Consider the following 23,953-nt stretch of genomic DNA (forward strand, 5'->3'; position numbering starts at 1 on the left):
TATAGAAAGAAAATAAATTGTAAACTTCATAAGTCCTGGTGAAGGGTCTCGACCCAAACATCGATTGTTTACTCTTTTCATAGATGCTGCCTGGCTTTCTGCGTTCCTCCAGCATTTTGTGTGTGCGGCTTTTAGTGTTTCCAATGTTTCCTGTTTTTATTGGAGCTTTCAAACAGGTGCTTTGAAAGAAATATTGCATAAACTGTGACACTGTTTATGTGCACAGTTGTAAGCACAATAGAAATCTTACAGTAGGCAACTAGAAAAAAATGTTTCCCATTAACATGAACACAAAACAGAGCCCTGAAAGTTCCAATTATTACCAGCATATTGTATACTTCACTGATGGGTTTGCAATCTCGTTTAGCAGCAGCAGAAACTATAGTACACCTACCTCGCAACTACCTGGGAGGTATATGTAATACCTGGCACTCTGTTGGGCAAGAAACCAACCAATCAATATTGAGTACACATTTCAAAATGAAATTTGTGAAAATTTGCTTCAATAGAAAGTCTTAGGAAAGTGATTATAGAATCAAATTGAAGGCCAGTATACTCAATTCTCAAAATTCCTAATTGTCTATTCAATATTTTAAATGACTGGAAAGTGGGTGGGTAGTTTTAACCTTCATGGTGATGAAATCAGTGAGACCCAATTTAGTTTGAATCTCGTGAGATTTGTTGCTAGCATCTCACTGTCATGATTCCTGTTTAATCTGTTTTGACAAAGCTTTAAATCAGTGTGTATGATAAAAACAACCAATCTATTGTACCTTGAGAACACCAGAATACAGAAAGAAACAAAAAGTTCCCTTATGCATTAAACAAGTGAATGCATAGCTTTATAAATATAAATGTAATTTAACATTTAAATTACAAATCATCTGAAAGGCAAATAAGCTAAGACATGGGTGAGGGTCATAGATTTCTACTTTTAATTGCTCTGTTCATAACAATTCCATTCGGACTGGGAGCTGTAATATCACTCCCTAATTGTACACAGAAGTAATAAAATTTCATTAATGACTATAGCGAACTGGACACAGAAATGGTGTAGGAGCTTAAGAAATGTCAAGGTAGGAGCTTGTGTGTTGGATTAAATGTTGAAGTAGCCCACTGGGAAATCCTGGTGACATTTTATTTGTGAGATTTCCAAATGCTCAGGTAAATTGGTAGTCCACTAAAAACTATAACTAGCTGTTGGCTTCTAAAAGGCATGGACCAGGCTACATTTAGCACAGAACTGATGGGCCCACTTCATTGATAAGGTGACACCTTTCAGATTATCTCACTTGCAAAAACTTCGATTTACGGATTCCAGTGGAACTGAATGTTCGATGGTAGAGTGAGTAAGCCACACATTTACTGCTGCTGACTAAAGATAATTTGCAAGGCAATGTGTCTTTTCCTATATATGAATGATAAACTCATGGGACTTCCTCCCATACACCCTTCATCATCTTTTAATATATAGAAAAATACTTGGGAACTGAACTGGAATGGTATACTTCAATAGCATAGACAACCAAGCACAGGAAGCACTGAAGGTAAATATCTAACCCACCCTTATTATAGCTAATCTAAGTATAACGCAGCACACACAAAATACTGGAGGAACTCAGCAGGTCAGGCAGCATCTCTGGATAGGAAGAAAGAGCTGATGTTTCGGGCAGAGAATTTTCATCAGGAAGGGTACTGGCCTGAAACGTCTACTCTTTATTCCTTTCCAAAGATGATGCCAGACCTGCTAAGTCTCTTCTGCATTTTTTGTGCGTTACTCTGAATTTCCAGCATCTGTAGGATCATTTGCGTTTATTACTAAGTATAACGTAGGTTCAGGAGTTACCAACTTTGTGTTACAGACAAGATTGGATTTTACTGAAATAATTCCTTGCAGGAAGCAAGAACTTAAGCAAACTCTCTTTCATTTAATGAATTTAAGAAACTTAACAGGGCGATTTTTTTTCAGGATTGACACAATTAAGTTCCCATTGGTTCACAGCTCCATAGACATGTATGAAAACAGGCCTATTAGCCTGATTTTCTATTCTGACTGAGATGTCAATATATACAAATCCCATTTTCCTTCAACAGGTCCTCATCCCTCTATTCCTTTCCTATCCATGTACATGCCAAAATGGATTGAAATGCTGAGATTGCACCCATCTATACCACCATCTCTGGTTGCTTGCTGTACCCTTCAACTACCACCCTCTGTGTGGAAAAACTTGCCTCTCAAATCTCCTTCAGATCTTTCCCCTCTCACCTTAGACCTATGTTGCCTACCCTTGGAAAAAGACTGTGACTATTTACCTTATCCACGTCTTTCAAAATTTTATAATCCTTTATAAGATCCCTCCTTTTTATAGAAATCCTACACTCCTTTATCATCCAATCTTTAAAAGGCCTGGAAATAATAGCCCCATTCAAATTCACTACAAATGCATAGCAGCCATTGAAGGATAATGCACCATCCTGTTTCGGAAATTCTGCTTTTATATTGTTAATCCCCAGAGATTTGTGGTTCTTCTCTGCTTCCTTTCTACTTGGTTCTGGTTCAAAGGCTGTGAGTCATAATAAAATATATTGCCTTAAGTTTTTGGTCTGTTATTTCTTGCATTAAGACTTCTACTTTACTCTTTTAATGATAAATTTCTAGAAAATTATGTTGTCCGATGCAGCAGGAGTGCTACAGCTCCTGACACAGCTGCAAGTATTTTAATGAGGTTAAGAAGCAATGGAGTTTATTTTGCATCATGTTGGGATCAAGCCTCAAGGGTATCTTTTCTCTGGTCTCCATAGTACGATGTATACCTTTGTAGTAAAATTACCCATTACCTGCAGGTTCCTGGCTATGTTTAATGTTAACACCGAATGTGAATTTGTTCAATAATAATATTGTATCCAAACAGTTTGAATATTTAGTTCAATCTCTAATTCTAACAATTTAATGTAACAAAAGGAAATACAGTTGATTCCAGTTAATTGGACACATTGGGACTGGTACACTTTGGCCCAATTAAGTGGTTGTCTCAATTAGCCGAATTTCAAGGAAATAGTTTAAAAAGTAAAAAAAAAGACTAACTACCATTTAACTGAGTGAAAAATTATGTATTTAAATAAAATTCAGAACAAGATAGAACATTGTTAATACTACTACTACAGCACTGTAAAACTGTGTATTAGTTCCTATTGGTTATCAATAGAGGAATTCATCATGTATGTTCTTTTGATTAACTGTAAATGAACAAAATCAATGTAAACATCCAGTGCAGATAATGTATTGCCTTCATACACTGCTTTTGATGATTGCATTCTCCAAATCATCATTTTCATTGTAACATTCAATTTGATTGTCAATACCTTCAAATTTTTGATAGCTCCTAATTTATGAAGTTGTGAAATAGTTTCATTTTCACTCCCAGTCATTTCTGGCATCTGCATGCCTGAACGCCTGAAACTGCAGTGAGAAAACAATTCTGAATGGTCTTAATGCTCATTTCTCACCATTAGTGACAAAAATCACTGCTTTTTTAAACACAAATATAAGCAACTGACGCTACTTAAAAACTCTTTGCGCTAAGCACAATGTAGTGTCAAATGGTCACACAAGCGCATACAACTGACGCTACTTAAAAACTCTTTGCGCTAAGCACAATGTAGTGTCAAATGGTCACACAAGCGCATACAACTGACGCTACTTAAAAACTCTTTGCGCTAAGCACAATGTAGTGTCAAATGGTCACACAAGCGCATACAACTGACGCTACTTAAAAACTCTTTGCGCTAAGCACAATGTAGTGTCAAATGGTCACACAAGCGCATACAACTGACGCTACTTAAAAACTCTTTGCGCTAAGCACAATGTAGTGTCAAATGGTCACACAAGCGCATACAACTGACGCTAGCTAGAAACTGTTCGGCAACAGTCGTTTGTCCCAATTTAGCAGCATAGTGTCCCAAATGAACAGAGGCAATCCCAGCTATTTTCTTGATTACTTTTTGTTCTTTAAGAGTTATCCCAAGTAAGTGGCTGCCCCAGTTATCCTATGGCTCAATGAACCAGAATCCACTGTATCAGTTTTGTAATACAATTTGGTTAACTTTCATCAATATATGCAGCACAGATTATTTAGTTCCACCATTTCAAGTTTTTAGAAGTATTATTTAAGCCCAGGAGTCACCAATGGCAACATTAGTGGACATATGACTGAAGTATTTGCCTAACAGTAAACTGTTAATTCTTTTAAAGTACCAAGTGCAGGAATGATTTAGGAGTACGTATTTTCCTTATTTCTATGAAAACCAACAGCATGAATAACTTTCCAGCAGATGCATGCAAGTAGTAAGCGAAAAACACACAAACTTTATGCAAGATTACAGTGCTTTGAAATTGGAAAATAATAAATGACAATAATATATACTGAAATAAATAAATTCTATCATGGCTGCATGCTCATCTGACAGCTGTAATTTAGATGCAAGTCTAACCTATTCCTGATAGACTAACAGAGTCTCTGGGTAGCCAGAAATGATTCAGAGATATTGACTTGAGATCAGAGCTCTCCATATTCCAAGGACTGGTCATTGAAGTAACCAGCAATTTTTAAAAAATCAATACACTTTGGCAGAATACTACACAGTAAAGCATTTGACCTGCAGGAATGTTTTTCAGTTTGTATAGAACTTAAGTTGCTGTTGTGAATCCTACTCTGTAACTGCTGCCTGTTTTCAGTTCATTTAACATTTATTGAGTGAAATTGCAAAGAAAAAATATCTACCATATTTGCTAAATTTATTTTTCTTTGGCGCTTGCAGTTTCTGAGAAATCCTTATTTTCATATAATAAGATAAAAGGGTGGTAATCAAAGATGAGTATCATAAGAATAAATAATGTGGGAGCTGGGATAAAAGCTGCTGAAGCAAAATCCCTGAAGATAAATGAACAAGTAGCTGAGAGCCTGAATGCATGTTCTTCAATGTGAGAATCCCGTAGATGTCAGCGATGCCATTCAACAGAATGTTTAGATGTACAGCTGACTGTCAAAGAAAATGTCTTTTTACAAATCACCTTGATATTGACACTACTCCCAGGATCTAAATATTTTGTTTGAAATAGTGCCAAGATACATACTCTACCTCTACTAAATTATGTTTCCAACTACAATACTCAAGAGACCCAGATCAATTCTCTTTTTGATTTTCCTGTCCCTAGTCCTTGGCAGAAGAGAACACAGGATAAATCTGTCCTATGTCACTTGTATTTCATGTACTATTATGCACACAGTGCATTGTAGCCAGTTTTTAAAATGTGCTTCTATTGGAAAGAAATGGGCTGGATTTCTGGTACAATATTGAACAGCTTCAATATATGCGCATGCAATGTATGGGAACTGAAGACAAGGTATTTTTTCATCCTGACGTCAGGAAATGGACAAACAAGTATGTACAAAGGTGTAACTGAAATAACGAAGTTCTATACTGCATGCAAGGAGCTTAGTTGTCTTAACTAATATTAAGTAGCCGGGATACAACATTTGTCCCATCAGATATTATGGCTCAAATTTTGATGGGTTTTGCCAGAGTTCTATAGTGAAATGCCAGCACGTAACCATGTAAACGTCAGGGAGGTTGGGTCTTAAGGGTATATGGGACTCCAAGAGAAAATCATGAACCTGCTGGGAGAATTTGGTTGCCAGTCTATTGATATGTCTCACTACTTTATTCTACAAATGTTTGTAAATGGAATGCAAGTTTGCAGAAAGTCCCCAGCACTTAAGCTAAAGAATCAGCTACCAGACCAGTCCGTCCATTCAATGAATGAAAATTTTATACCATTGAGAAAAAATTTAAAAAAAGGCCATGGTAATTTACATTACTTCGAAATGATTTCTATTTTCAGTTTCTAATTGCTAACAAGGATTATAAGTAGTTAAGGTGATGTTACTAACTTTCTTAATTTGTATTCACTTTAAAATGTTTAGGATTCTTAATTAAATGTTAGTAGCTGTGAAAGGATTGAAAAATTTGAGAATTTTGACAGATAGAAACATAGCAAACCTGCAGCACAATACAGGCCCTTCGGCCCACAATGCCGTGCCGAACATGTACTTACTTTAGAAGTTACCTAGGGTTACCCATAACCCTCTATTTTTCTAAGCTCCATGTACCTATCCAGGAGTCTCTTAAAAGATCCTATTGTATCTACCTCCACCACCGTCGTCGGAAGCCCATTCCACGCATTCACCACTCTCTGCGTAAAAAACTTACCCCTGACATCACCTCTGAACCTACTTCCAAACACCTTAAAACTGTGCCCTCTCGCGTTAGCCATTTCAGCACTGGGAAAAAGCCCCTGACTATCCACATAATCAATGCCTCTTAACATCTTATACACCTCTATCAGGTCTCCTCTCATCCTCTGTCACTCCAAGGAGAAAAGGCCAAGTTCACTCAACCTATCTCATAAGGCATGATCCCCAATACAGGCAACATCCTTGTAAATCTCCTCTGCACCTTTTCTATAGTTTGCACATCTTTCCTGTAGTGAGGTGACCAGAACTGAGCACAGTACTCCAAGTGGGGTCTGACCAGGGTCCGATATAGCTGCAACATTACCTCTCAGCTCATAAACTCAGTCCCACAGTTGATGAAGGCCAATGCACCGTATGCCTTCTTAACCACACAGTCAACCTGCGCAGCAGCTTTGAGTGTCCTATGGACTCAGACCCCAAGATCCCTCTGATCCTCCACACTGCCAAGAGTCTTACCATTAATACTATATTCTGCCATCATATTTGACCTACCAAAATGAACCACCTCACACTTATCTGGGTTGAACTCCATCTGCCACTTCTTAGCCCAGTTTTACATTCTATTTATATCCCGTTGTAACCTCTGACAGCCCTCCACACTATCCACAACACCTCCAACTTTTGTGTCATCAGCAAACTTACTAACCCATCCCTCCACTTCCTCATCTGGGTTATTTATAAAAATCACGAAGAGAAGGGGTCCCAGAACAGATCCCTGAGACACACCACTGGTCACTGACCTCCATGCAGATTACGACCTGTCTACAACCACTCTTTGCCTTCTGTGGGCAAGCAGCTCTGGATCCACAAAGCAATTTCACCTTGCATCCCATGCCTCCTTACTTTCTCAATAAGCCTTTCATGGGGTACCTTATCAAATGCCTTGCTGAAATCCATATACACTACAACTACTGCTCTAGATTCATCAATGTGTTTAGTCATACCGTCAAAAAATTCAATCAGGCTCGTAAGGCATGACCTGTCTAAGACAAAACCATGCTGACTATTCCTAATCATATTATTCCTCTCTAAATGTTCATAAATCCTGTCTCTCAAGATCTTCTCTATCAACTTACCAAGCACCAGCACATCCTCTTTCTTAATGTCTATATGTTCAAGCTTTTCAATCTGCTGTAAGTCATCGCTATAATTGCCAAGATCCTTTTCCATAGTGAATACTGAAGCAAAGTATTTATTAAGTACCTCTGCTATCTCCTCCGGTTCCATACACACTTTTCCAATGTCACACTTGATTGGTACTATTCTCTTACGTCTTATCCTCTTGCTCTTCACATACTTGTAGAATGGCTTGGGGTTTTCCTTAATCCTGTTCACCAAGGCCTTCTCATGGCCCCTTCTAATTTCATCCTTATTTCATCCTAATTTCATTCTTAAACTCCTTCATGCTAGCCTTATAATTTTCTAGATCTCTATCATTACCTAGTTTTTTGAAACTTTTGTAAGCTTTTCTTTTCTTCTTGTCTGGATTTTCAACAGCTTTTGTACACCATGGTTCCTGTACCCTACTATCCTTTCCCTGTCTCATTGGAACAAACCTATGCAGAACGCCACACAAATATCTCCTGGACATTTGCCACATTTCTGCCGTACATTTCCCTGAGAACATCTGCTCCCAATTTATACTTCCAAATTCCTGCCTGATAGCTTCATATTCCCCTTACTCCAATTAAACATTTTCCTAACTTGTCTGCTCCTATTCCTCTCCAATGCTATGGTAAAGGAGATAGAAGTATGATCATTATCTCCAAAATGCTCTCCCACTGAGAGACCTGGCACCTGATCAGGTTCATTTCCCAATTCCAGATCAAGTACAGCCTCTCCTCTTGTAGACTATCTACTTATTGTGTCAGGAAACCTTCCTGAACATAGCTAACAAACTCTACCCCATCTAAACCCCTTGCTCTAGGGAGATGCTCATCAATATTGCGGAAGTTAAAATGTCTCATCACAACAACCTTGTTATTATTGCACCGTTCCAGAATTTGTCTCCCTATCTGCTCCTCGATGTCCCTGTTACTATTGGGTTGTCTATAAAAAAACGCCCTGTAGAGTTATTGACCCCTTCCTGTTCCTAACTTCCAAATCCAGAGACTCAGTAGACAATCCCTCCATGATGTCCTCTTTTCTGCAGCCATGACACTATCTCTGATCAGCAGTGCTACACCCCACCTCTTTTGCCCCCCTCCGTCTTTTTTGAAACATCTAACGCCTGGCACTCTAAGTAGCCATTCTTGCCCCAGAGCCATCCAAGTCTCTGTAATGGCCACAACATCATAGATCCAAGTACTGATCCATGCTGTAAGCTCATCTGCTTTGTTCACGGTACTCCTTGCATTAAAATAGACACATCTCAGACCATCAGTCTGAGTGCATCCGTTTTCTATCACCTGCCTATCCTCTCTCTCACACTGCCTACAAGCTTTCTCTATTTGTGAGCCAACCGCCCCTTCCTCCGTCTCTTCAGTTTGGTTCCCAGCCCCCAGCAACTCTAGGTTAAACTCTCCCCAGTAGCCTTCGCATACCTCCCTGCCAGGATATTGGTCCCCCTTGGATTCGGGTGCATCTCATCCTTATTGTACAGGTCACGCCTGCCCCACAAGAGGTCCGAATGATCCAGAGATCTGAATCCCTGCCCCCTGTTCCAATCTCTCAGCCACACATTTATCCTCCACCTCACTCCATTCCTGTATTAACTGTCGCGTGGCACAGGCAGTAATCCTGAGATTACTACTCTTGTGGTCCTGCTTCTCAGCATCTTTCCTAACTCCCTGCAGTCTGTTTTCAGGACCTCCTCCCTTTTCCTACCTGTGTCATTGGTACCAATCTGTACCATGATCTCTGGCTGTTCACCTCCTCACTTCAGGATATCGTGGACGCAATCAGAAACATCCTGGACCCTGGCACCTGGGAGGCAAACTACCGTCCATGTTTCTTTCCTGCATCCACAGAATCGCCTGTCTGACCCCCAAACTATAGAGTCCCCTATCACTGCTGCCATTCTCTTCCTTTCCCTACCCTTCCGAGCCACAGGGCCAGACTCTGTGCCAGAGGTCATCCTCCCCCAACAGTACTCAAACAGGAGTACTTACTGTTAAAGGGGACAGCTTCACCCTTCCTTCTTCTGATTGTTACCCACTTATCTGTGTCCCAAAGCCCCATTGTGACTACGTGCCTATAGCTCCTCTCTATCACCTCCTCACATTCCCTGACCAGACGAAGGTCATTGAGCTGCACCTCCAGTTCCCTAACGTGGTCCCAAAGGAGCTGCAGCTCGACGCACCTGGCACAGATGTGGCCGTCCGGGAGGCTGTGAGTCTCCCGGACATCCCACATCCGACACCCAGTTTAGAACACCAGCCTCGCAGACATACTTCCTATTCCTATTCTTCACAAGTAACTTAACCTCACCTCGACCCATTATATCCGAAGCCCATTGAGCCAAAGCTCTCCTACTTTGACTCCATCTACTCCAGCACCTGCTCTATAAAGCTTTTCTTCTTTTTACGTTCTTCCCACCGGTCTAACTCGCTGACGTCCACGTGCCTGCGCAGTCGTGCCTCGATCAAAGCACTGAAGAAAAAATGCTCTCCTTTTAAATTCTTCGCACCGATCTAACTTGTTGATGTCCACGCGTCTGTGCAGTTGTGCCTGATGATGAAATTAGCTTTGTTGTCAAATACTCATCAGAAATTTTATGAAGTGTTGGAGAGGGAGCTCAGAAAATTTGGATACTTGGGCTGTGAGATTTCTTTATATATTTCAGATTTTAAGATTCACTTATCACATACGTCGAAACATACAGTGAAATAAATAAGTCATTTGCATCAACAACCAACACATACAAGGATATGCTGCAGGCATTCCACAAGTGTTGCCAAACATGGTGAACGTAGCATGCCTACAATGCTCATCAGATTGACAAAGAACACAACAAAAACAGAACATACCAAACACAAAGCAACAACAGCAAACAATCCTTATTCTTCTCTTCTTCCTATGCACATACAGTCCTCTAATTCCAGGACAGTCATCTTTTGTCTTTGTTATTACAAAATAATCTCACATTGACATCATAGTTATTTTGTGACACTATTTAAAGGACTACATTGCTCCTGGAATACACTTCTTCTGATTCCAGCAATAAAAACTGTCCAGCAAAACATACTGTAAACCTTCCAAATGATGGTTTTAAAACAGCTAGTGACTTTAACTTCTGCAAGCCCCAAACTAGATTCTGTATTCTTAGAATATCCAGGAAATTTGGTAAGAAGATAACTTGAGGTAACACATACAAAATGCTGGAGGAACACAGCAGGCAAGTCAGCATCTATGGAAATGCATAAACAGAATTCCTGAAGAAGGGTCTTGGCCAAAAACGTTGATGGTTTATTCATATCTATAGATGCTGCATGACGTGCTGAGTTCCTCCAGCATCTTGTGCGTTTTACTTTGGGTTTCCAGCATCTGCAGAATTCTTTGTGTTTAAGATAACTTGAGGTTTATCAACATGAGGGCATTTAAAGAAACCACAAATGTTAATGACCTTTTGAGTCTTCGTAACTATATTTTTCCTCTTCATTAATGGCAACTATGAGTATTCATTTCCCTGTCCAGCTCACATACCAACATCAAAATCAATCCTTTCAGTTAGTATGTCAACGAAAGCAGAAATTAGAAGGAATAGCACAGAGGCCAGGTTGTCAGAGATGTGGTAGCGTGTCCTCTATCACCTGTCTCAAAGTGGCTAGAGATAGGTGTGTGACCATGATCTAGCAGAAGTGCAACCACAAAGTTGAGAATGTGCAGATAGGGGTCTTTTTTCCCCATCAGAAGTTAATGGCAGGAGGCACTTGGAGGTAAAGGTTCAAATGCAAATGTCTGGATGGAGAATGCTTTGTGAGTACTCAAGTATGTCATGGGCCTTGCAAAGTTTTCAATGAAAGAAAGCAATTCAGGATGAACAAGAACAGCTCTGCATCCTGAATAGTAATACCAGACCATACGTTAACAACTACTTCTGTAGACTCTGGAACGATGCCTTAACTAGAAGAAAAGTAAACGCAGGGTACCTGATATGACATTGTAGGATAAGGCTGGAGTAATGGTCAGCTGCAGTCAGTCATTTACAAAGCTGTAAAGCAACTAAGGGTCAGACTTTCATACATCTCTCCCACAATTTAGCAGTCATCAAACAAAGAGTCAATAACTCTACTTCACCTCTTGCTTGCAAGTTCATATATTCACTTGTACATTTATTTTCCTTAACTTTTTCCTGCCACTTTTTATTCATTTGCCCCTTCATCTTTATGAAAAAAAAACTGCCCAGTAAATGCAGTATTTACTTTCTTCTGGTAATACTCTCCTTTAATTGGTCCACACCTCTCTTAATAATAGCCAATTTCTCACTTTCACTCATTATTTCTTCCTGAGCCTAGTAAGTTTTCTAATGATGTCAATTAATAATTTAGTGAAGTTCAGAAGAATGTCAGTTAGCAGAAAAAGAAAATCACCATTCTTCCATCTTCCATGTTTTAAATGGTTATTTTGTAATTTTAGCAAATTCAAGTAAAAGAGACTTGAAACATATAAGTAAACAAAAAGATTTCCCATGGCAGTTCAGGCGGTAAAGCACAGAATAGGTTTTTTATTAAACACTAGAACACTTAGCATTCGGTTGTTATGGTACAGCTACATTTACTTGAAGATCACAAAGCCTAATTATTCTAAATAGGCACAATGATAGCTCAATTACACAATTCACATTTCTTCATAAAATCATAAGACCATAAGATACAGGAGCATAATTAGGACATTTGGCCCATCAAGTCAATTCCATCATGGCTAATTTATTATCCCTCTCAACCCCATTTTCCTGCCTTCTCCCAGTAACCTTTGGCACCCTGATTAATCGAGAACCTATCTACCTCTGCTTTAAATATACTCAATGACTCGGCCTCCACAGTCCTCGGTGGCAATGAGTTCCATAGATTCACACCACCCTCTGGCTGAAAAAATACCTCCTCATCTCTATTTTAAAGACATGACCTTGTACTTCTGAGGCTGTGCCCTGGTAATAGATTCCCCCACTATTTAAACATCCTCTTCACATCCACTCTAACTCAACTTTCCAATATTTGATAGGTTTCAATCAGATCCCCCGGCATTTTTCTAAATTCCAGCAAGTACAGGCCCAGAAATATCAAATGCTCACCATCTATTAACCCTTCCATTCTCAGAGTTATTCTCGTGAACCTCCTCTGGAACCTCTCCAATGCCAGAACATCTTCTCTCAGATAAGTGGTCCAAAACTGCTCACAATATTCCAAATGCAGGCTGAGCTATATCTTATATAGCCTCAGCTTTACCTCATTGCTCTTATATTCTAGTTCTCTCAAAACGAATGCTATCATTGCAATTGCCTTCCTTACCACCAACTCAAATTGCAAGTTAACATTTAGGGAATCCATCAGAAGGACTCCTAAGTCCCTTTGCACCTCTGATTTCTGAAATTTCTCCCTGTTTAGAAAATATTCCTTTCACCAAAGTGCATGGCCATATATTTCCTGACACTACAATATATTCCACCTGCCATTTCTTTGCTGATTCTCCTTGAGGGATGAGCAAAGATTGATAGGTGCTCATTATTTTATTGTCCTGGTCAGAGAACTGTTGTGAAGTCATTACCTTTGAATCTTAAAAATACAATGAACACGTGGATTCACACCTCTAAATGTGACAGAATAGATTAATACATCTATTTAATGGTCATGGAGTGTCATTTTAAAGTTTATTAGTATTTTTTAAAGTGCACTATAGGAGAATATGTCTACATTTCAATAAAATAGCATTGCATTGCTTTTCAGCTTTCATGAACAAAAACATTTCCATGTATGGAAAAAGGGACACAAAGTTGAGTGTTAAAATTATGCACAGTGTGTACACTACTTGGCATTTTCCAAATGAGCAAAAAATGCATATAACTCATTTGACTGCCAACAATTATGCATTTGCATAGTGCTGCTTTCTATTTTCCAAATTAGCCACTTGAATGGATGCAAGTCCTTGAAGTATATGTTACTGAAGGAGAGAGTTACAGTAGCAAATTTGTCAATGGCTGTTCTAGCTGCATACATTCACTGCTGTTCACCGCTGTTCACCAAGTAATGAAATCTGATGTTATTTTAAAGTGTTGTCTGTTCATGTAAGTTGAACGTTTTTGTTTGTCTTTATTGAAGACATTTAATTCTGCTTTTGCTACTTCTTATCACCTAACCATTTTACTTCCCTGTGAAAGCATCCTTGGAAATGCCATTGACTTTGTCAGCATCTGCAATGTGATGGCATGCAAGTTGTGATCTTAACCAATGGGTCCATTATAGACACAAACCCAATCCATCTTGGGCTGTGCAAGGCTGCATAACTGCTTCAATGCTAACCCTCATCTTTCTACAGCAACACTGCACCTAACCTACAACAGGTCTCCCACAGGAGAGAAGTTAATCTGTAGGATGACTGGGAAAATATTCAACTGATGCTTTCACTCTAGAATAGGGGTCCCCAACCCAGGGTCCATGGACCCCTTGCTTAATGGTAGTAGTCCATTGCATAAAAAAGGTTGGGAACCTCTGCTCTAGAACTAAGATTTCATCATTTCTCCATTATCTAATTATAGCTCCCAGCCAATCCTTACAATTACATAATCTCAGAGACCAAGGTCCAAATCATATTGCACTATTTCACCAAGTGTATCATTGAAAGGGCTTAACTTGAACATCCAAAAACAAAAGATTTTAAAAAGCTGGACACTGGCGCCATCTTTTCTGCTGTTGATACCTGGTCATTGACAATCTAGTGGATTGTCAAGTGGCTAAGTAGAAATCAATCTATTTAATTTAGATCTTATGTTGATCAATACAACATAACCTTCTTGTAAATGTCAGCGTATATGTAAATGTAAAAAAGTTATAAAACTCATGTTAATTATGTAGAAATATAGATAAATCTTTCCTGATTTCATCATCTTCAGTTCCCAAAGAATAATTGTAGGGAATAATTTCAATGTGCAATACTTAAGTACAGCAGCTTTTACATACTCAAGTAAATTCCTGGAATTATCAGTCAATGCACTCATTCTCAACTAAGGCAAGTTAAATTAGACTGTACCTTACTCCCATATTCTCTTGCATCCCTGTTCAATCTAACATCTGATGTGCCTTTTCCAATGTATTTGACCCGGTTTCTTTGTCCATCCACACTTCCATTATCCACTTGACTAGGCTGAAGCCGCTCACTCAGGTTGACTGGCTGGTCCTCTGAGCTGGCACTGTAGTCCAAACCAGTGGAACTGTTTCCGTTTACTTCAGGGAATGTACTGCCCCCTTGTATACTGTTTGATGCTGAAGGGTTCAAAGTAGTGGAGCCATTCCCACTGCAGCATTCTGAAGATGAATCATCTGGCAATGAAAAAGAAGTAAATACTGTCATAACAGGCTATTCACAAAATATATGATATGGATGGACTCTTCTGCTTTTTTTTTAGAATCTGCTTTACTGATGGAAAACAGCATTATTTAAAACTTTATAACATGCGATCCTATTTGCCATTATTCCGTTTAAAAGAACCTTAATTGTCATCATGGTTTTAATCCATGGCACAACCGTTACCCAGATCTCCATAACATACCTGACTGAAACAGTACAAAAATTTATTATCAGAGTACATACATATCACCACATACAACCCTGAAATCTACTGAACAGTAGCCTTAAACAGGATCTGTAAACTAAACATCAGGAACAAAAACTGTAAGCAACCTGTGAAAATGCAGATAATAAATAAATAGCAATAAATAATGAGCATGAAATAACAAGATAAAAAAGTCCTTAAATGACTGTAGCTGTCCCCTTTTGTTCAAGAGCCTGATGGTTGAGGGGTAGTAACTGTTCTTGAACCTGGTGGGGCGAGTGCCGGGGCTCTTGTACCTTCTACCTCGGCGGTCCCCAACCACCGGGCCACGGACCGGTACCGGGCCGCAATGCATGCGCTACCAGGCCGCGAGGAAACGATATGATTTGGCGATATGAGTCAGCTGCACCTTTCCTCTTTCCCTGTTTCGCACTGTTGAGCTTGAACACACGCGAGGTCATTACGCATGTGTCATCCATGTCAGCGCGGGAAGGAGATCAACTCCTTGAGCTTGCAAATGACGGTGGGCTGAAAAGTATGTTTGACATAACATCTCTGCCGGCATTCTGGATCAAAGTCAAAGCTAAAAATCCTGAGATAGCCACGAAAGCACTGAAAACGTTGCTTCCATTTCCAACATATCTCTGCAATGAATGCAATGAAAACTAAATTGCAGAATATTCTGGACATAAGGAACCCCCTTCGAGTATCGCTGTCTCCCATCACCCCTCGATAGGACCGTCTCGTTGCAGGGAAACAAGTATTCAGCCCAGGGCTCCCACTGATTCAACGATATTGGTGCGTTGCAATGTTCTTATATGTTCATACAGGGAAAATATGTGCTGTGTGTTTAATATCCAAACGTTACTTAAAATGTTATGATGCTATTGACTTATTAGTGACTTATATAACCATATAACAATTACAGCATGGAAACAGGCCATCCCTGCCCTTCTAGTACATGCCGAACGCTACTCTCACCTAGTCCCACCGACTTGCACTCAGTTCATAACCCTCCATTCCTTTTCTGTCCATATACCTATCCAATTTTTCTTTAAATGATAATATCGAACCTGTTTCTACCACTTCTACTGGAAGTTCATTCAATACTTACTTCAAGCTCCCCTGTCCTCCTCTGATAATTGACTTATCACTATATTCATGAGAGGAAAATATGCACTGTGTGTTTTCTATTAAATTTGTTAGATAAACCCTTTTAGAAACGAAATTGAGTGTATTAGCTACTTATCATCTATATTCCGGTCGTGATTAACAACCCCCCCCTCCCTGAGCAGAGTCGCCAAAAACGATCTGTAGAAAAAAATCGGCACATACACACATGCACAAGCCACGCATGCGCACTGGTGCCTGCGCAAGGCTTCATGGTCATTGTAGTCTTTCTCGGGGTAAACACAACGCATTTGACTGCTACTCTTGTCCGTTGGCAACCCTACCACCCCCCCCCCCCCCCGGGTGCCACAAGAATACAGAACCATAGAACATTATAGCACAGGAACAGGTCTTTTGGCCCTTCTTGGCTGTGCCGAGCCATTTTTCTGCCTAGTCCCACTGACCTGCATCTGGACCATATCCCTCCATACACCTCTCATCCAAGTACCTGTCCAGGTTTTTCTTAAATGTTAAAATTGAGCCCGCATTTACCACTTCATCTGACAGCTCATTCCATACTCCCACCACACTCTGTGTGAAGAACCCCCCCCCCATGTTCCCTTTAAACTTTTCCCCCTTCACCCTTAACCCATGTCCTCTGGTTTTTTTCTCCCCTAGCCTAGTGGAAAAAGCCTGCTTGCATTCACTCTATCTATACCCATCATAATTTTATATACCTCTATCAAATCTCCCCTCATTTTTCTACGCTCCAGGGAATAAAGTCATAACCTATTCAACATTTCTCTGTAACTCAGTTTCTCAAGTCCCGGCAACATCCTTGTAAACCTTCTCTGCACTCTTTCAACTTTATTAATATCCTTCCTGTAATTTGGTGACCAAAACTGCACACAATACTCCAAATTTGGCCTCACCAATGCCTTACACAACCTCACCATAACATTCCAATGCTTATACTCAATACTTTGATTAATAAAGGCCAATGTACCAAAAGCTCTCTTTACAACCCTATCTACCTGTGACGCTACTTTTAGGGAATTTTGTATCTGTATTCCCAGATCCCTCTGTTCTAATGCACTCCTCAGTACCTTACCATTTACCTTGTATGTTCTAGAATATAGAATTGTCAATAATAAACCGGTCCACGTTGCGAAAAAGGTTGGGGACTCCTGTTCTACCAGATGGCAGCAGTGAGAAAAGAGCATGGTCTGGGTAGTGAAGAGCTTTGATGATTGATGCTGCTTTTCTACAGCAACATTTCATGTCGATGTGCTTAATGGTCGGGAGGGTTCTACCTGTGATGTACTGGACTGAATTCACTACTTTTTGTAGTGAACATTGGATTGACACCAATGATTCTAATTTATTGCCAGAGGGGTTTGAGAGTGTGGTGGGAGGGAGGGGGTCACTGTGCATAACCTCAGAATAATGGGGAAGTAGGCCATATGGAACTCCTGTGTGCACCTGGTAACAGTCTGGGCCAAATTGTGTTCAATGAGATCAGCCCATGCTCACCTCCTATACCCTCACCACACTGGCCCCAAGGCTGCACTGAACTTATGTCATCACACAGACTCCAAAGACATAAGAACTTGATTCTGTGGCCAACACAAATGGACTACTCAGCAGGTGGCAAGCAACATCCAAAAGGCTCAAAAAAGCTTGTGCCCATTTCACTGTATTTAATGTATTTTAATAATCACAGGTGCACTACTCGCTTTACACCTATGACTGTGCGGCTAAGTACAGCTCCAACATATACAAGTTTGCAGACGACACCACTGTATCAAAGGGGGTGATGAATTGGCATAGAGGAAGTAGACTGAAAACTTGACTGAGTGGTGCAGTAATAACAACCTCTCACTCAATGTCAATAAGACTAAGGAAATGATTACAGACTTCAGGAGAGGGAATCCAGAGGTCCATGAGTCAGTAATCATCGGAGGATCAGAGGTGGAGACGGCCAGTAACTTTAAATTCCTGGGTGTCACTATTTCAGAGGACCTGTCCTGGATCCATCATACAAGTATTATTGCAAAGAAAGCACAATAGTGCCTCTACTTCCTCAGGAGTCTGCAGAGATTCAGCACGTCAATGAAAACCTTGTCAAACTTCTAAACGCAAACACGAGGAAACCTGCAGATGCTGGAATTTCAAGCAACACACATAAAAGTTGCTGGTGAACGCAGCAGGCCAGGCAGCATCTCTAGGAAGAGGTACAGTCGACGCTTCGGGCCAAGACCCTTCGTCAGGACTAACTGAAAGAAGAGCTAGTAAGAGATTTGAATTCCATAGTCCTCCAATGGCTGGCCAGGAACTGAAAGGCCAGAAATAAAGTGTACCCATCTTCCCAGCTCAATACATCACAGGAACAATGGTGGGTCCAGGATCAGAGTGAAGTTATATATATATATAGTGCACAGACACCCAAGTCTGAAACACACTGAAGTGTGCATTGCAGCTAGATATGCAGTCTTAAACATGTTCCATCCCTTTATTTTGACAGAAGTCACAGGATTTCCAGGTCTGGTGTAACCAAATATGTGGCAAAATAAAAGAGAAAAATGCAATGACTCAAAGAGACTAATATTATATTCTGAGTCATTGAAGTAATGCATAGGAGGAGGATTAATGTTATGTTAAGAATACAAATACAGGCAATTCTTTCCCCTCCAGTTAAATGTTTACATCTTTGCCAAATGCAAAATGTTTAAACATCACCGGTCCTTGCCTAGTGTTTTGCTGTTCATATTCTCTAGGGTCCCCTTAAATGATTTGATGCAATGTAGTGTCAGATTCGCAGATCTCCAGAGACCTGCCCCAAGGAGTTTATGAATATGAAATTGAATAAAAAAAAGGGAAATAAAGAAGTTTACAATTCATCTTCCTGCTCATCCATAACATTCAATTCAACCAAAAACGATAAGCATTTTAATGCCTATATAAAAAACTTCAGGCAGCTTTCCCTTACTAAATAATTTATTTCTGCACTGTGTTTCTATGATTCCGAATAATCTAAAAGCAATCCTAATCACTGATTACATTTTTTAAGTCCTTGATTGAACTGATAGCATCTCTGTGGCATTTTGGGTGAAAGATTCAAGAAATACTGCTGTGGTTAATTTAGAAAAATCTTGCTGAAACCTAGTTAAGTATGCACTCGTAATGCATTCAACACTAAGACAGAAAATTAGCAAAGATTTCTGCCTAGTAAGGCACCAAATGAATAAAATTTCACCATGATGACAGAATTGGTCTAGTTATATAGTGGGAAAACAAAAATATTTCATAAAATGCATTTGAGAATGATCTTAAGAAAGTAGGTTTTTTTAATAAAATAAACCCTTCAATGAAAGCTGAGATTCTTACCACAAAGGTAAAGAATTTTATTAATTCAGCAGCTTGTAACACTTTTGTTTGTTCTAGCTTTATATTTCATTTTAAAACCCACCTAATTATCTCTAAAATATCTTAATATATGATTTATAATAAATCTAACAACATATTCATTTTTAGGCAGAAAAAGCTACTCTACTTATCTATTGGAAGGTAAGAAACTAAATAGATTAGTGAAGCCAAGAGATTTAGAAATATTAAGGCATAGATTCCTAAAAAGTACTAATGCAAGATGGAGACCCAAGGGACTGTAGAAGGTGGGTGTGTAGAAAAAGATTTGGAGCATCAAACAATGTGCTAGGGGGTTGAGTAGTTTCTCTGGAGGGAAAGGAATTGTCAAGGTTTTGGGTTGAAACTCTTCATCTGGACCCAGTGCAGGGGCTCACCCTAAATTATCAACAAATCCTCTCTCACTATAGACTTACTCAAGCTTCTGAGTTCACGTAGCAGATTGCTTGCTGCCCCAATAATAACGCAAGTCGGCACGCCCAAAGAGGATGTAAACAAAGTAGTAGTTTGTTAAACGGAATCCAAATAGAAAGGAAAGATCAAATTTGTATCTATCCCTTATTATGCTCTAAATGTAGCACAGTATGGTCTGAGATTCTGATTTCCAAATTACAAAAGCAACACAGAAACACAGCAGAAAGTGAAGGAAGTGTTTATAAGCATGATAACTACTACTACCACCATAACTTCTTATCTGGATGGTGTAAATGTGCACCCATCACTGTATAATATTATGGTAATTCTTGCACTACCATCTTATCAGTATGAACTTATAAATCTTGTAATCATTGACTTGAAAATCTAGTACATCTTATTTTTAAGGTAGCTTTTTTTATTCTTTCTTACTTCTCTTCCAATATCTGTGCACTTGTAATGCTCCTGTGACACTGTAATTTCCTTTGGGATCAATAACATATCTACCTCTCTAACAGTATTCAGAAGACACAACTGCTAGGATATTTTGTGGGCATTAAGGAACACAAAGTCATCACTAGAGAGGAAATACTATGCAAATTAAGGGACAAGCAGGCAAATCCTCAGAAAATGATACATGGATCCTAGAATTCTAAAACGGGTATGGTGGATGAATTAGTGGTAATCTGCCAGAATTCACAGGACTTTGGAACACTCTCAGCAAAGGCAAGGCAAAATCTAACATCATGACTGTAAGGGAGAGAAAATACAGAGAACTACACCATAGATATATTCCAGCATTTTGTCAATAGGACAATGGGGAATTAGAATCTAATTTGGCAAAATCAATGCTGGTGTTAAAAACGGGAAAGGATGATTATTCTTATGAGATTCTTCAGTATGTTACCGGCAGAATTGATTAAGGACAATGAATCAATATACTACTGAATATCTAGATTTTTAAAATGTATTTGATTATTCAAAGGTTGTTCAGTCCCGAAAGACTGGATGAAAATCCAGTCTTTCGGAGTTGGAATGGAAAGAGTAGAGATGAGGGATATGACCTCTACATAAGGAGTCAGCAATTTAGAACCGAAATGGGGAGAAATTTCATTATGGAGAAGGCCACAAATCTTTGAAATTCTGAACTTCAAGATGGTAATCAGTCACTGAATACATTCAAGACTGAGATCAGAGATTAGGCACTAAAGTAATCAGGAGACAGGGCAATTAGATGGGAAAATGGACTTGAGGCACAGATTCAGCCATGAATGAAATAACAGAGCATGGCTCATCCTTATAAATGATTGAGAAGGCCGTGGCTTTCTATTGTAAGAGAGAACAGAATAAAGGAAGAAACCTGCTAGAAGCTTTTAAGATCATTAACTGTTTCCACTGGGTTGTGGAGAAAGACATTCCACTTATGGGAACATAACGAGTCAAATAAAGTTAGGAGGAATCAGTTCACACACAGATTGTTGCAAATATTAAACATACTGAGATGTGATTGGTTGACAGGGATTTAAGAGGAGATGATGCAATCAAGAAGAAAAAAGAAAACTAGTATCTAGTATATGGAGACACCGCGCATAGTGGTAAATAGTTGAACACAGAACATTGAACAGAACAGCACATAAAAGGCCCTTCCATCCGTTATGTTTTTTGACCTTTTAACATATATCCAAGGGTTAGATTGATCTTTTAATCAATTCATCTTAGATTGATTAAAAGATCAGTCTCACCCTTCCTTCCCACATAGCCCTCCATTTTCCTTTCATCCATGTGTCTATCTCATCATCATCATCATCAGGTGCCATGCCCAGTTTGAGCTTTGACTGCCATTGCCCACACACTCTTGTTTCAGGTCAAGTGGATCAATTCATTGGTATTCATTTCCAGTTCTCTGGCTGCTGTCTCCACCATCATTCGTCTTTGTCTTCTTCTTGCTTTCTTCCCTTCAATCTTTCCCATAATTACCGTGCATTCTAACTCCTCTTTCCTAATCACATGTCCAATGAAGTTACGTTGCCTTTTCATGATCTCATACATTATTTCTCTTTTTGTGTTTGCTCTGTTCATGACATCCTCGTTTGATATTCGTTTCATCCATGATATTCTTTGCATCCTCCTCAAAAACCACATCTCTGCTGCTTCAATTCGTTTCCTCATGTTACTAGATATTGTCCAACATTCTGAGCCATATAACATAACTGGATAAACGTAACATTTCAGTACTCTGAGGCGGGTTGTCATGCCTAGTTTAGTATTGGTCAGTATACTCTTCATTCTCGTAAAGGTATCTTTTGCCATCCCTCTTCTTCTTTGGATGTCCAAGTCGCATCTAAGGGCCTATCTAACAGTCTATCTAAGAGTCTCTTAAATGTCCCTAATGTATCTGCCTCTACCATGGTCATGCATTCTATGCACCCACCACTCTCTGTTTAAAATTTTACCTCTGACATCCCCCCCATATACTCTCCTCCACTCACTTTAAAATTATGCCACTTGTATTAGCCAATTTCATCCTGGGAAAAGTCTCTGGCTGCCCACTCTATCTATGCCTTTCATCATCTTGTACACCTCTATCAAGTCACCTCCCATCCTCCTTTGCTCCAAAGAAAGAAACCCTAGCTTGCTCAACCTATCCTCCCTCATAAGACATGCTCTACAATCCAGGCAGCACCCTGGTACATCTATTCTGCACCCTCTCTAAAACTTCCACATCCTTCCCACAATGGGATGACTAGAATAGAATACAATATTCCAAGTGTGATCTAACCAGAGTTTTATAGAGCTGCAACATTATCTTGTGGCTCTTGCACTCAATCCACAGGCTAATGAAAGTCAGCACACTATACTTTGTCTTAACCACCTTATCAACTTTGCGGCGACTTTGAGGGATCTATGGATGTGGATATCAAAGTCCCTCTGTTTCTCCACACTGCTAAAACTTCTGCCATTAACTCTGTTTCCTGCTTCAACCTTCCACAGTGAATTACTTCACACTCCGTCTGCCACTCCTCAGCCCAGCTCTGCGTCTTACCAATGTAGCAGCTTGTACATTTCCACATTTGTTTGCTTTACCTTTTATGAAAATCAGTTTATAAACACATGAGATTCTATAGATGCTAGAAATCCAGAGCAACACACACAAAATGCTGGAGGAACTCTACAGGTCAGATAGTATCTATGGAGAGGAATAAACAGTCAATGTTTCAGGCCAAGACCCTTTGAAAGGAATATATTTACAAAGTATATATGGATTCCATTTAGCAGGGATTCCCAACCCTTTTTTTTAATGTCATGGACCAATACCATTAAGCAAAGGTCAGTGGATCCCAAGTTGGGAACTCCCGCATTTTAACAATAGTTAAGTTAGAAAATTCTGCCTGTATTCCATGTTCAAAAAACTTCCCCTAATCTTCCCTTAATTCAGCCAATAAAATCTACAGGTCTCTAAATAATTTTCCATCACAAAATTTGCACTTAACAGGGTAAGCTTGGATTTTCAAGAAATGGAGGCAATGCTGGTGATGGTAGCATCAATAGTGGAGGAAGGGGACCCCTGTTCTTTGAAGAAGGAAGACATCTCTGGAAAACCTCATCCTAGGAACTGATGTGATGAAAGCAAAGGAACTGAGAAAGAGCATTTTTACAGAAGATAGGGTGGCTATAGTAAAGATAGCCATGGCAGTCAGTAGATTTATAAAAGATATAGAGACAGTTTATCTCTAGAGATGGAGACAGAGAATAGAGAAAGGGGAGAGAGGTGTCAGAAAAAGACCTAGTGAGTTTAAGGGTAGGGTGGAAACAGGAGGCAAAGTTGATGAAATTGATAAACTCAGCATGTCAGCACCAATGAAGTACAGAAGCAATGTAACATAACTGCCATACATTTCTCACCACTGTCTGTAAGGAATTTGTACATTCCCCTTGTGACTGTGTGGGTTTCTTCCAGGTGCTCTGGTTTCCTCTCACAGTCCAA

The 23,953-nt window shown here is 39.5% G+C and overlaps 1 protein-coding gene across 2 annotated transcripts in view; it reads right to left on the minus strand.

The window, feature by feature from the left end:
• nol4lb (nucleolar protein 4-like b) overlaps positions 1-23,953 on the minus strand; it is a 371,742-nt gene that overhangs the window by 112,513 nt on the left and 235,276 nt on the right. For both annotated transcript variants that reach the window (XM_072241820.1, XM_072241828.1), the window contains exon 7: positions 14,499-14,788. In XM_072241820.1, the coding sequence (XP_072097921.1) occupies positions 14,499-14,788 (290 nt within the window). The remainder of the gene's footprint in view (positions 1-14,498; positions 14,789-23,953) is intronic.

Source organism: Mobula birostris, chromosome 2, assembly GCF_030028105.1.
Source record: "Mobula birostris isolate sMobBir1 chromosome 2, sMobBir1.hap1, whole genome shotgun sequence".
Classification (NCBI taxonomy): Eukaryota; Metazoa; Chordata; class Chondrichthyes; order Myliobatiformes; family Myliobatidae; genus Mobula; species Mobula birostris.